The sequence below is a fragment of the Netta rufina genome, assembly GCF_964035555.1.
Source record: "Netta rufina genome assembly, chromosome: 6".
Lineage (NCBI taxonomy): Eukaryota > Metazoa > Chordata > Aves > Anseriformes > Anatidae > Netta > Netta rufina.
Window position 1 is genome coordinate 23,152,159 of NC_140129.1, and position 15,231 is coordinate 23,167,389.

Here is a 15,231-nt window from a genome sequence, read left to right on the forward strand (position 1 = left end):
ACTAGAAACATCCATAAAATTTAGCTTACATTTCTAGCCTGTCCATTCAAAACTTTGAGAAGAAAAAAAAAAAAATCATCCTTCTGCCAGCACTCTCTCTTGCATTACTTTCATGGAAGAGGTACAATAATCCACCTGCATGGGCACACCCAATATTTCCCATATACCTTTAGTAAGCAATTTATTTTGCTTACCTAATTACCCCAAATGACAGGCATAAAATTTAAGTGTCTTCTACAAAAAAAACAGCATTCCTGTTTTCCAATGTTCCCATAGAAAATATCATTTAAGACTACTAAGGCTTACAGCTTACTAAGAGAAAATATAAGAGCATTTAGCAATGATTGCATGCTAGTTGAGTTTTGATATAAGCTTAGTTATGCTACATGGTACTTGAGAGACTCACTCTAAGTTAGTCTGACGTTTTGTCAGAAGCACATAATTATTAACCCAATGTTAAAATGTAGCCACAATATGAAGTGATTTGCATACACCACTGATACAATTTGCAATACTCAGAATTTTCTGTTACGTTCCCAACCCAACTGCTACACAAAGAGGACACTTAAGTGTATCAATCAAATTTTATTGAGATAAAAGAAGCAAAAAAATCAAGAAAAGCAAGAAAAATTAAGGGAAGGCATGCATCAATGCAATTAACATTCCCTATTATCAGAGTTATTGTTAGCAAAAAAAGCAATAAAAACAGGGACAAAAAAATTAGTGCTGTATACATCTTTGAGAAGTACTACTCTTCACAGCTTCAAACTACTGGGGAAAAAAATACTGAAGGTTAATTTCACTCCAGAATAGAACCAAAACTAATCTGTCATCTACTCCTATCATTATAGCACCTATTGAGGTTTAAAAACAAAAGCCTCATGGCAGATAACTAATTTTTGCCTGCCTTCAGAAAGTTGTGCTTCAATCTGGACTTTTCACTATCTTATTCTAAACAATTCCACAATGCAGCAAGTCAGCCCTCAGCATGTGCTGTCTGAGGTCATCCTAAAGCACACTTTGTGGAGCACAGCAGTTAAACAGGGTTTACTTAGACTTCACTTAGGAAGTATTTGGTTCTACACATTTGGGCTTGCTGTTGTAAAGAGATGGTATTCTGGACACAAGCAGGTTAACTGGAACTCAGAAGGAAGGTTAGTTATTTGTAATACTTTAAAAAAAAAAAAAAAAAAAAAATAAAAGACCCACTGACATTAATACACAAAGAACACTAACATATGGTTCCAGGAAAACCTGAGGAGAAATCTTCTCTACCACAGGAAGAAAACAAGCCCTTGTTCAAAGGTGCTGCAATTTAGATCACTGTACAGGAGTTGTTCTCTGCTTCCAGAATGGAATGTTACAAGTGAACAGGTATAATGCAAGAGGCACAAGGATGACTGCTCTTGTTTAGTCTTTTTTGCTATTTTCTCATTATGACTACATTCATTTCCTTGCCCAAGTTCCTTTGTCTCTTCTGGGGAAAGTCAGCTGGACTGCACTGGCAATTAAATTGAGGAAAGAGAAGCTAATTGCCTAATTATTAGAAATAAAGAAGTTTAAAATCTGAGGCCAAGAGTAGACAGCTAAAAATGGTCTCCAAAGTTTACAGGAAAATAGTAGATCACAGGAAGCTGATAATGCTCAAGCACAACCCACTAGCTTTGTTATTTTTAGTAAGGCATGACTGTAGCATGGCCCATCACACTTTAAGGCATCTTTTACACCATGAAAAAAGTACACACTGTGTGTAAGTACCCATCAGCTCAGACAATTGTATGACAGTTCCTAATGCGATTCTAGCATGTCCCCATACTCCTGCCCCCATTAGCACTGTTGGATATAAATAACATTACAATTACTGAACCATATTTCAGATGTGGCAAAAATATACCCAGCCTTTAGCAATGCCCAACAACTTTCAGATTAAGCCTACACTATGCACAGAGCTGTCACCTCCAGTGTAAGCAGACCTGGGCCACACTGGTCCCCTAAATTTGATATGCAAGTTTTAGCGTTTTAATACAAGGCTGTTCAACCAACTGATGCAATAAGCTACTCATCTCAGTCAAAGTAAAAGAGAACAATTTACTATATCTTACTATATGCTAGGTGCTTTTTCCACTCCCTGAAAACATAATCATATACATAAAACAAGTATCAAGCAAGGATACCTGCTTGAGCAGGGGATGGACCATACAGCCTCCACAGACCTCTTCCAACCCAATTCAGTGATTTAACTGAGACCTTCTATAGGAGATCACACAGGCGATTAAGGTCTTTGAACTTTTTATGGGAGTTGATGTTGGATGGTTTCCAGTGGGCGACTGTTTGTCACTGAGAAAGTTTTAAAACTTCTTACTCTTTAAATGGGTCAATAGCTTCTGAGGAAAAAGGTAGAACCGGGGTCAGCCACCCACATTATATACCTAGCTTCTTCAACTGGGATGTACACAGGATATTTCAGCAATACCAGCAGCATTCTGAGCACTTGGAATTTGTGGTGGAAAACATCAAAGTGATGGCACAGCAACGATGCAGAATTTTAAGACCTATAATTCAGACTTACTGCTCTTGCAGAGTATTCTCAAAAGAAGTATCTGAAGCTGGAAACACATGGGAAGCAGCAAGCTGTGTATCCTCACAATTCAGGCCACATGAAGTGTACACACCAAGGAGACACAGGAGTAATCAAGTCATGCAGGTGCAACAGATATGAAGAACTACAAGAAGCACTCCATATCTTTCCAAAGAAAAACACAGTTCCTGATGTTAAAGACAACAGTATTCTATGAACACACCTGTATTCTCCAAGCTAAGAACAAGCTGTTTCAAGAAGCAATTAACCAAAACAAATTTCAATAAGGTGCTTTATTACACAAGGGAGTTTTAGCATGAAGATTAGCCAACTAGAACATACCATTTATTTCAATATACATCAGTTTACTCCCATGACATAACGCAAGGAAACCTGCATTTAATTGATAATTGGGAATGAGCTACTGACCCACCTTTGCCTGCCAGATCATAAACTCTTATTCTGAAGCCTCTCAGAAAACCAGACCAGTAGTAGTGCGCTTTTCTAATAACCATCCTGGCTAGATTAGCAGATGAAACAGAACTTTAAATCAGTGGCAGGTCTCCCAAGTTCCCACGGTGCCATAGATTTAGTAAATGGGATCAGTATGTTCTAAAAAACCATGATAATATGAGGGAAAAGGTTCCACAGCATCAAACAGTGCAATGCTTGAAACCTCATAATCAAAGTGACAGTTTTCAAGTGCCATTTACAATGCCCTAATCTGGAAACATCCCAGCTAACCCATCTGATCAACTATTTCACAGATGGAAGCACTTGATGGCTAATTGGCAAGTCCATTATTCAAATAAAATAGCTATCTGCACTTCTATTTTCTATATTCCAAGTCAAGGTGTAAACACTCCTTGTAAGACACAGGTCACTTCTCTCCCTTCCTTCCCATTTGGATATTTTCCCCTTCCCCTGCCATCAAATATGTTAATACAGAAGTAGAGGAACAATTTTATTTCCATATATTGCAGTAGAACGTCTGCACTGACAGAGCAATGTAAGCTATTCTCAAAAAATCATTTGAGAAATCAAAATTAAATTAAAAAAATATCATTATTTCACTGCTTCCTCTCACACCTGGACTGAGAAAAAGAGACAGGATGCATTTGCATGGACAAGAACTTGTATAGCTTGGGTTATTGTTCTCAACGTGTCAGGGAAAAAGCTCTGCTCTCAATTTACTCACACTCTGAAACAGTATCCAGTAGGATTGCCTAATAGAGGCATATGTGGAACTGATTTCACTAGCAAACAATAGTTCAGCATACAAAATGAAGAGGAGTGTTGCTCCAAATTCATGCCGGCTGCACAAGAAGAATGCTTTTACGTACCCCACAAAGCCTGTTAATTTGTCTACAGCAAATGTACAATGCAAAACCAAGTACTAAATCAGCGGTGAAATTCTGTGGTGAGCAGTGTTTCATGGGGATATGAATGTGATATAATACAGAAAAGAATAAAACAGGAAAGGGGAGATAACTAAAAAGCCCAACATGACAAGAAGCAGAGTCAGGAAGAGAAGAGACCAAACAAGAGGCCAACACAAGGAGGTACCTTCAAAATCTAAACTTCCATGAACAGAAGGGACGTGAAAGGACTAATAGATGTTTAGTTTAGGACATCACATCACTTTGTGTTCCCTAACTCTTTTTTCCCTTGCCTTTTCCCCACCCCAAGATGGCAGTGCTTCATCCATCTAAGACTGATAAAGAGGATATGGTCCACAGTTTCTAAGCCACAAGTCACTGGATGGAAAACTTATCGTTCCTAAAGTGCTATTTCAACAATAGCATGCATATTGCCTTCATCAGACTTTTATTAGCCATATGAAGATAGTCAGTGCTAAATTCCATCGACCACTAAGCATATCTCTGGACGGTTTCCAATAGTACGTTGATAGAACAAACAGTAAAAAGAAAAAATTTACTTAAAGCGGTTCCCAAGTAGAATACAAGACACCAAAAGACTTTTGAAAATAAATTCGTATCAACAAATCCAACTAGCTGCAGGAACAGCATATTGTAGTTCAGAAATAATAGGAAAAAAAGAAAAATCACAGAATAATAAATAGAACAGGTTGCATTAGGAAGGGGAAAGAGACAAGCACTGTTGAAGAACCTAAAGTAAGTCAATGAGAAACAAGTCCATGGTCAAGATCGAACTGTGCTTACCAAGCATTTGCTGTTACTCAAACATTAGTTACAAAGCAAATCAAATGGACTACTATCCAACATGATGTGATAGACCTCTTACCAATCAAACCCCTAGCTAAAAATAAAAAAGTCTCTGAATTGCATTACATAATATTCATTTGAAAGTGTTTCTTTTTCTACAAGTTGCTACATATAAACAAATCTTAGGTCTTTCCAACAGGTGTTTATCACTATGCTCAGCCTTAAATGAAGAACCTTCAAAGACAACTGTGACATAGCTATAAGAAAAACAAAGTTACATACAATTATTTAGAACACTCCAGGGCAACCAAAGGGTAGTAACTTTGTTTATTTTACAGCAGGACAAACCATTTCCAATAAATTTCCCAATTTCTCTCTTCCACCTCAGTTACCTGATTCACTCTAAATTATCTCTCAATCAATCAACATTCAAAACAGAAGTGATCTCTGAAGGTCCAATGAACAATGTATCTTAAGGATGCAGGATTATTGGTTTTGAATAGCCTTCCTGCTGTTTGAGTAAACCAAAAGACTACAACAGTAGCAGAGAGATTCAGTGCAAGCAGCAACTTGCATAAAGAGCAATTCACTTTTCCACTTTTTTTTTAATCCAAGACATACTCATCAATTCATTTAAGAGACAACTCCATATTTAAACAAACAGAGCAGTTTTGCAGGCCAAAGCTGCCAGAGGAGTTCATCAAGCTTGAGTATCATATTCTATTATCTGCCTCAATTTTCTATCAAGCCTTAAGTTAAAGCTGAGAAATTCAGAACGCAGCCGAGAGAGTTAACTGTAAATTTGAAAAACAGCTTTGATATGCGTCAAGTTCAGAGAGGACCAAGAAGTGAAAGCTTGAGTGATTAGACTGCGCAGATGTTAAAAAAATGAAGAGTCATGAAGCAGGCTGGCAGCTCAGAGGAACAAGAGAAATAAATGTTTAAGAAAGTTAAACTAAAAATAACCAAGAGCTGCTTGAAGATTCACTAAGAGAGCGTGAATAGAATTTTAGCTATAAAAAGGAAAAAAAATTATGCACAAGAAGTTACAGCTTATTTGGCAAAACACCTAGAGGCTGGAAATCAGTTTAGAATATACCACCAAATGCTTCAGTATTAAACCACTCATTTCCTAGTTACACCGGACACAAACACAACACAGAATCCAAAGAAGCTGTGGGTTTCACAATTTTAGTCATTCCAGAAAAAAAACGAACACACACATCACAAAGTCCAAGATAAGCAGAACTGATTCCTCCAGAAGAATGACAGCCTGGATTCCAGACTTAGAACCCAGCTCCTGAGGCAGATAAGGAGAAAAGAAAGAGGCCAGCTACCGTGTCCAGCTGAGACCAAAAGGACTAAAAGGAAATTCCACTGAAGACCTGTCTTTTCCTTAAAGAAATAATTCTTCCTAGAAGCTTTGGACAGAGGTTTTTGTTTGCTTGCTTGTTTTTGTTTTGTTGTTGTTGTTTTTTTTTTAAATTACCCCCTGTATTGACAGTAGCCAGGAATAAATCTCGCACCACAATGTAATAACTTCGGCTTGGTTTTATTTTTGAAGACTGCTGGCCACACCAACCAGCCCAGAAAAAAAAAAGCAAGGAAGTCTTGCGCTAGAGGTAGGAGAGGCCATACAATGTGTGTGGGCTTTGCACTGGAACAGAACAGCTGCCACAGGGGTCTTTTTGCTGTGAGCAGCATTACAGCAGCAAGGACAATAGCAAACAACATAAAACAGTAAAACACACACAAGTGGCTACAGCTACCCAAAAGTGATGAAATCATCATGCTGACATTTACATACACCTCAGTATCTTAAGAACTGTTGTGATGGGCATTATAGGTACTGAAATATATCTTAAAAGCTATAAAATAAGATTAAGAGATATATCGAAATAGCAAATGAGTATGCTCAGCCATTTTGAACAATACTGTTCGGAAAAAACACTATTATAGGAAAATGATTTTTGAATTTTATTCTCCTTTTTCACTGCTTTTGAATCCAAACTTAAACCGTTCAGACACCAAATTAAAGGTTTATAAACATTCTGTAAAATCACAGTGCCAACACAAGTGTTCATACTGACAAGAAAAACAGTCAGGCTGTAACAATGATTTGCATACATTTATATAGCATCTCTAGAGTCAGATTATTATTATGAATTCTGTGGTTGGATTTTTTTTTGTGTGGGGTGGTGGTGTTTTAAACATAATTAAACACATATTCCAGTAATTGATTAATATTAAGAAGAGAAGATATTGACAAGCTGTATACTAACCTGTCCCAGCCCGGGCATACCTCCTCCAAGTCGTAGAAGTCTATCCATATTTCTAAAAAAAACAGAAACAAAGGAAAAAATGTCCCCAGGCTCTGAAGTGTTTACTAAATTGCTATCTATATAATTCACCTTCAGTCACTCAGTATGTCAAAAATATTGGTGGTAATTACAACACAACATCAGACTTCCTGTTAATTAACACCACATATTAATTCAAGAAGCTGTCTTCCATACTAATTAACAGACCTTGTTTTATTGCTTTGGTTTTGGGTTATCCCCATTTCTGAAGATGAGTTCTCTTGTCAAACTTTTCAAAACTTCCCTATCATTCAATTAATTGGGGGAGGTTTTTTTTTGCTTGAGAACAGCACCTACATCCAGGAAGTGCTTAAAACTTATTAGATATACAGTCAAGTTTACTCCAATTTGTTCAAAAAGCATCAATAAAAATGTGAAAGTAAGGATTTTAGCATCCTCATTAGTAAGTTCTGCGCTAATTAACTTACAGCTTGTCAGTTATCATCAAAACTACATGTGAAAGACACTGAGCAGATTATGGATCTCTGAATTAGCATCAAAAGCTTTTTTTTTAATGAACTCATTATACTAAAAGAAATACTGTAAAGTAAACATTTAATGTGTATATAGTTAGAACGCTAGTGATAGTACAGTCATTTAATACATTTCCAGTGTTGCATGAGGCACTGCTTTAGTGCAAGATTATTCCAATCAACACAGCTAACTCGTTACTTTCTTGGAGAGAAAAATTGAGGTTTTCTATCTTGTACTTTTTAAAGTACTGATCTCCAGGAATAAATCATGTTAAGGTACCCAACTGAAAAATTAAACAAATGTTCATTAGTCTTCAGTTTATTCACTTTATATTGTTGAAAAACAATACTTAATTCTAGCTACCTAAGTAAGAGCTTTGTCCCAGGTGTAACAGTTCTTTTACTTGCTTACTTGACTTTACACAATAAAATCTGGTAATAAAATAGACAAAAGCTACTGAAAATTCTTATACAGCTTACACATCTTACAGAAATTAGTAAATTTTATTAGCTTAATTATGAAATAGAAAGGACAGTGAAATACCAGAAACTATCATCTTAACTCTACAAGTCCCAGTACAATACAATAAAGCCTGTTCAAGCAATGTAAGAGTGATTAAGAACAGCAAGTAATGGTATTTCCAAAATACACTCATCCTCAAACCAGATGTTACATTACGCATAACAGAATTCGACATAATCTCAGGCTGCCGTAATGATATCAGATCAAGAACCTAAGTTTAAATTCGCAAAAAATAGCTTATCTTAAAAAATTGGCTTTGCATATGAAAGATGAAGTTCTTGTGTTGAAGGAATGATGATATTCATTTTGTGAAATTAGTTAGTGGTTTTACTGACTAAATACTAGCTGGATTTATATCAGTTTAAGTTTAAAACAAATATATTAAGCTTCTCAGTAACAAATAAAAAGGAACCATTACAATCTACAACAAAACATGATTATTTAACTCTTCAATGATATATAAATATCATCCATTTCAAGCAACAATATCTATGACATATGGATCAATAACACATGCACTATTTGCAAATTTCACTCTACATTTTTAATTGGTGAATTTCACTCACAATTTTAATGCACTACCAAGCTACTAGCTTCATTTGATTCACTTATTTTATTTTGTAAAACATGTTTCTAACACATGCAAACCTTACAACTGCAGCCTCAGCTACCGGTAAGTAACAAACTTGAAATCATGTTGTAAAATTTCCATGGAAAGGTAAAGCTGTTGTATAAGCACAGGGTAAATCACTTAGGTGAAACAGCCATGAGCACAAATTAAAGCCATGTATGTCTCATTTTCCAGGGTAGATAACCCTCCATTGAAAGGCAAGATGATTCATCTTTCATGACACTAACAAGGGCTGAGGAGTAGGTAGCTGAGAAGTAGGCTTAAGATACTAAACCTACAATTTTAACCACTCATGACTGTATGCTTATTTTGGGAAATTCTTAGTCCCCACAATGGGTTACCATAAAACACATTGGTAGTTTTTCCTACACTACTGCAACTTCCATAAGCCAATGAGGTGTCTTACTTACCTTCATTTAAGAAATATCAAAAAAAAATATGCCTTTTCACATTTCAGTTTAGCAAGGGATAAGCAATATTTATTATTAGCTCATTAGTATTTTATTTACATCATTTATTCTAGTCTAACCCAAGACTGTAAATGTTTAAGTAGAAATTATGCAAGTACATCATTTATTAATCACTAAAATTGGATTAGACTCATTAGTTACAGAAACTTTTTTATTTGTCAGCTTATCTTCCCAGGTTTCAGAAGAACAAGAGTCTCATTTTCTTTCAGAACTGGAGGGATATAACATTTCCAATGTTGCTATCACAGACTAATCACTGAAGGTGTTTAGATTCTCAAGGCAACACCAGAGAGACAATCTCCACAAACCAGTTCTAGATGGAATGCAAATTATTTCGCTAGCTCCACAGCTTGACTCTGGTTAGTTTTGGCAACTAGTATTTTACATTCTTATTTGTAGCTGAAGTTGTTTTAGTAGGTTAGAGTATATTTAGACTTTCATACATATATTTAAACATATTTGTTTACTCTGTGTAAACATCTGAAGATTTTAGGTTAGCCATCCAAATTAAAAACAATTTTATTTTTTGTCAACCCACTGTGCCCAAATATTATCTCAGCAATAGCTTCAGTTTAAGAAACAATATTTGTGAAAACAACTTCAGCAAAATTTTAGACCATAACTACAATTACTTTATCAATTAAAAACAAAGCATCTCTGCATTTCTAACCTGGTACTCAGCAAGAGGTGATCGCAGAACAAACTCAGCAGCAACTCCCACTTTCAGGCTATAAAGATGCAATCAGGCTATAAAGATGCAGTCTTTCCTAGAGAAGGAAAAATGAAGGAGACGGAGGGGAAGAAAATAAAATTTAGAAACAGTAACATGTATAATAAGAAATTTTACATTGATTGTGTAAGCCCAAGTATCTGTAACACGGATAGAACTTTAAGTTTCTCAAAAGTAAAAGAAAGCGTAAAGCATTTTAATAGCCCCCTTTTTAAGCATAGTAACTTAGTCTTGGACCTATTCCTGCTTTAGCACTAGACATTCTTCAGATAGGAAGTAGAATTTCTGCTCTTTCATTGGTCAGCTAGGATTTTTCAGAAGCCCCAGATTACATACAGATTAAGGCAGGACTTAATTACCTCATGAATAAAATTTTCCTTGAGTATCATTACATCATTCAGGGTCTACCTGAAATGTATTTGTAGTGGTTAAGGCATCTTCTAGATAGAAATGGCCTTTCACAGATAGAAGCAGAACAAGAGATCCAGTGGTCAAGCTTTCTGCAACTCACTGCAGTTACACCAATCCAGACTATGCCGTCCAGAAAAAGTATGAACACAGTTTAAATGAACATTTAAATACACAAAAAATTTTAAGTACTCTTGGTATTAAAAGCAGTTTTCCTCACCAATAAAACAATTCTTACTTTTAATACAAAAACAGACAAAATAACCCACAGGAACAAGAGGTTATGTGTAACATCATTAACTTCCTGAAAGTGAAGCCACACTGCATTTTAGGATTGAAAAAAAAAATGACTTCCAACTGCATTTTCATATCACCTTAAGAACTCCACAAACCCTACCATGTGTGTTTCAGCAATTTAAACCCAATCAATAATTTCTAGTGTCACTAGACTGAAACTGTGGTCTGTTGTTACTATTTTAGGAGAATTCTGCCACAGCTGAGATGACCTAAGCACAAAGGTAAACAGCGGCCTGTAGGCACGGGGAGTGTTTTTTTTACTGTTGTTTCTAGCAGCGTGACTAAATAATCACTGAGGGCGGCAGGTTTGCCTGAATTCAAGTTGAGAAAGGCTGCTTTACATTCAGCTCAGGAGTTAAAAGTTGCGTTCTCGTTTCCACAGAGAACACTGCCCACTAATTGCCTCCGCTCAATCACTTACAGTGCAGCGTTTACAACAGATCTGTGAAGTGATCTGCGGCCATGATTTGATAGACATTTTTTTCAATGTCACTGTTAACATAAGGAGCAGTGGGGAAGCTGCTGCTGCTGCTTACCAACTTGATGCTGCTTTCTCAGTACTGCCAGGACAGCCATTTGTGCAGCCTTGCAGTAAACTGATAGGCTAACAAAAATGTTGTTTTTAACCCTGTTCATTTCCCTGATAGGATTCACACTACATCCCAGAAACAGTTGTCTTGGCATAACAGAAAAAGAGGTCTTGGAAGAGCTGACTGCTCTAAAGCTAACCCAGACTATGGAAGAAATTTATGTCGAACCGTTCTTGAAGCTAAAACTGTCCAAAGACGTCTCTGGCTGTCTTCCACTCCTCCCCAAAGTAAATGAGGTCACTTAATGGAGTCCATTCTGAACCTCATCTGAAAGAGGCACCAGAACAAAGGAGGAGGTGCTAACCTTTCTGGGAAGTCAGAGCAGAAAGAACAAGCCGGAGTTTCTCAGTGCTGACAGGCTAGGGTGCAATTCCACTGACAAGTCACAGGAAGAGGCATTAGGTTTCTGCCAGCTTTGCAGAAGGAAGGGATCCAGGAGAGCTCCGAAGAGCCAGGCCCACAAGAGGCAGCAGTTGCACCAGCACAGGCTGCAAGAGAACTGCAACCAGCCCAGAAGCCAGCTTCAGTTACAACCCAACCCACTTTTACCCGGCTGCCCACCCAGGGGTCTCACACTCCCTTCGCCACTCCCTATATTAGAGACACAGTTCACCCAGAGCTTGATTTAATGTCAGACTGAAGTGCAACAATACAGCCACTGTTACCAACAGCCAACCCTGCTGTTGGGTCGGGGGAGGCAACAGTCCTGAGGGGCCGGAGTGGAGGACAAACCTGCGGTCACAGCAAGCTCAGCACTGACAGAAGAGTGACATGGAACCACGGCTTGGTAAGCCTCAAACCATCAAATGTAATTACCAAAGACTGTTTTAGAAAAGCAAGCCAAAAAAACTACATTCTTGTATGTAAATCAGGAGCATTTTGGTTCACTGCAGGATTTAAACGACATACATTCATCACTGAAGCTATCAGCAACAACACTGATCTCAAAAAAAAAAAAAGTTAAATAGTTTCTCAGCTTATATAAGTCCATGACTGAAACAACTCAGCTAAAAGATCTTGGTCATTGTCTGGAATTTAAAAAGCAAAACAGAACAACAACAAAACAGACCTCTACTATTGCAGTCTTCTCTTTCAATTGTCCTGGCCTGTAAGGGAAAAGTCTGTGGATATTAAGAGTGCACTGGGAGTATACACAAAGCATATTTGAATTGACATAAAAACAGAAATTTTAAAACACCTATGCTTAAGGCTTGTTCATAGCACTATTATTAGATAACTAAGTCACAAAAATTGTCAGATTGGAGTGCTTTGGCTCACCATTTAGTTGTTGAGTATGGTTTTTCTGGTCACTTCATATATGTTGACTTATACACCAACTTTCAATAATGAAAGTATTTTTCCCTAGGCAACGTAGGGCAGAAGTAACATAATGCATTATGCACAATATGTATGCACACATTAGGTATAAACCCACAGTTGCTGTGTATGTGCATGGCATGTTCCAGCCCATATTCTGAAATCAATTTGAACGTCTCAAATTATTGCATCTCTGCATGAGTTTCATGCTACAGCACACTATTTTTTCATCTGTTATTAACAAACCATGGTGTAACCCCCCAGCGTACGAGAATTCTACTGGGCTGACAGCTCAAGTTATAGTCAAAAAAAATAGTATCAAAATCAGCTTCCACAGACATAGATGAAAACTGGCTACCAGGCTGCCCTAATAATGGGAAGAGCACCAGGCTAGGCTCAAGTGACAGGAACTTACTCCACAGTTGGTGCAATCTGTACTCTGTGTGACTTCATGCAAGTCATTTCACCTCCAGTAACTCAGTTTCTCTACCTGTTGCATGGGGACTACAATACTGGAAGTGCATAGACAAAGCTTAAATCTCCTGGTGAGAAGCTCAATATCGCAGACTAACTTTTTTTTTTTTTTTAATTTAAATTTGCTGCTAATTAAGTAGTTTAAGATTTCCAGTGCAAGTGTAACACAAATCCAAGAAACTGCTATGAAGGTAAAATAGTTAATGAACTGTATCTTGCAGAGGAGCACCATTTCACCTAAAAAAGATCAAATAATGCAAATAAAGTCATCAAATATGGACTGAAAGCAAAACTTGAACCAGATCTCATGTGACAGCAGGGGGAGAAAAAAAACTTCCTATGTATTTTGTATGAAAAGTGGAAAAAGAAATCCAAAGAATCTATTACAGATAATCCTCAGCTATTTGTTCATTAAAGCTAAAGCTTAACCATATAATGAACAAGTGGAGTCTCAGTAGTGCAAGTCCAGAGCTACGTGACTATTTAAGTTCCAAGAAGTGCTCAGCTTTGGAGGCTGGTCATTTCTGGACCATATAGACCTGGACCTCACTAAACCTAAGCTGGACTAGAAGGCATGCAGGTTAGGTCCTGTTTTTGCTTTCTGATTTTCAGAGGTACAGCAAACAAATGCATCTAATTCAACTACAATCATTGCTGAGCTGGAGTTACTTAAGTAACCCAGACCCAGACTGACTTCTCTAATGCACCCAAACCAAACTACCAGGTAAGAGAAGATTCCTTAACAAGTCACACCACCACACAAAGCCTCAGAATGAGCTTTTTAACTTTATGCTGCATGTACATCGTGAGCTCCCCTGAACTCCACCACAGGGACAGCAGACACACCACTGCTCTGGTGCACTTCCTCCCTACCACGCAGTTTTTCTATCATTCAAGGTATCCAAACTGCCAGTCCTTTCCCACCAGCCTAGATGCTGTGTTACCCCAGATGAGAGGAAGTAATTGCAGCTTCTACAGACCTTTTCCTTGCTTCCTAACAGCCGCTCACCGACCGCACTCCTCTCAGGAGAAGCTTCTTACCAGTGCGCTCCCTGCTTTGAGGCAGGCGGCTCGTCTTGCACTCATGGAGGGGGGGGGGGGGGGGGGTAAGAGCAATACCTTTAGGACTTTTCAGCTCATCTAGTACCCTTTCAGCTATATATAACTTTCGAATACAATTCCGTAAAAAAATAAAAAAGAAAAGGAAACCGAGCGTCTCCGCCGGGCGCTGTTGTTCCCGGAGCCGCCCAGGCCGTGCCGGAAGCAAGCAGCCGCCTGGGTGCCGACATCTGCGCACTGCCGGGGCCGCCAGCTGTTTACAGCCTGGCTCCGCCGCCTAACTTGGTTCCCTCCCCGCCGGGCCTGCCGCTCACGGCCCCTTTCCCCCTGCAGCCCCCTTCCCTTTCTCACCCCCCCCCCCAGCTGGCCGCCCCCTGCCCCCCACCCCGTCCAAGCCCCGCCGAGGCGGCGCCGCGCGGCCGTGAGCCCCGAGGCCCGGCTCGGCCTCGCCACCGCGCCGCGGCCCCCCCCGGGCCCCGCTCGCTCGCCAAGGCCCGGCCTTCCCCCCACGGACCCCTCCCCGGTCCGCAGAGCCCCCCCCGGTCCGCCGATGCCGGCCTCGGCGCGGGGGCGGCCCCGCCGGGCCCTCACCTGTGCGCGGGGCTGGGCCGGGCGGCGGTGAATCAGCCGGATCTCATTCAAAGCCCGGCCGCCCAGGCCTGCCGCCGAGCGCTTCCCGGTTCAAAGGGCACGCGGCGGGGCCTTCCGGGCCCGGAACCGGGCGGGCGGGGAGGGGAAAACATTCAAAAAAAAAAAAAGGAGGAAGGGGAGGCGGTTGCCATGGCAACGCGGCCCGCCTGGCAACGGCGCGTGCCGCTGGCGGGGCCGCGCGCAGTGCACGTGCCCACGGGCGGGTGCGACCGTTACAGCCGTTAGGGCCGTTAGGGCGTGCCGCCGGCTCGCGGCCCCGGCCGTCGGGAGTGAGGGCGAGCTTCGAGGCTACGGGGCAGCGAGGGAGGGCCCGGGGGGCCCCTCAGGCAGCGGGGAGCCGCAGCGGCACCCGCGGTGCTCGTGCTCCCACACGCCCTCGCCTGTCACAAGGGCACCTGGAGCCCGTGAGGAACGCGGCCTTTAAGTGGCGCTGACTGGAATCTGATCTGAAACTGACTGGAATCTGGTCTGAAACTGACTGGAA

General features: G+C 39.9%; 1 protein-coding gene across 2 annotated transcripts in view; it reads right to left on the reverse strand.

The window, feature by feature from the left end:
* PSMD14 (proteasome 26S subunit, non-ATPase 14) overlaps positions 1-14,827 on the reverse strand; it is a 45,484-nt gene extending 30,657 nt beyond the window's left edge. The window contains exons 1-4 of one of the 2 annotated variants that reach the window (XM_084289477.1): positions 14,688-14,768; positions 12,316-12,352; positions 9,892-9,988; positions 7,047-7,098 (exon numbers count right to left, since the gene is read on the reverse strand). In XM_084289477.1, coding sequence (XP_084145603.1) covers positions 7,047-7,094 — 48 coding nt within the window. In that variant the 5' untranslated portion in view covers positions 7,095-7,098; positions 9,892-9,988; positions 12,316-12,352; positions 14,688-14,768. Of the gene's footprint in view, positions 1-7,046; positions 7,099-9,891; positions 9,989-12,315; positions 12,353-14,687 lie in introns of both variants that reach the window. The other variant, XM_084289476.1, reaches the window with a different exon arrangement.
* Positions 14,828-15,231: the final 404 nt, after the last annotated feature.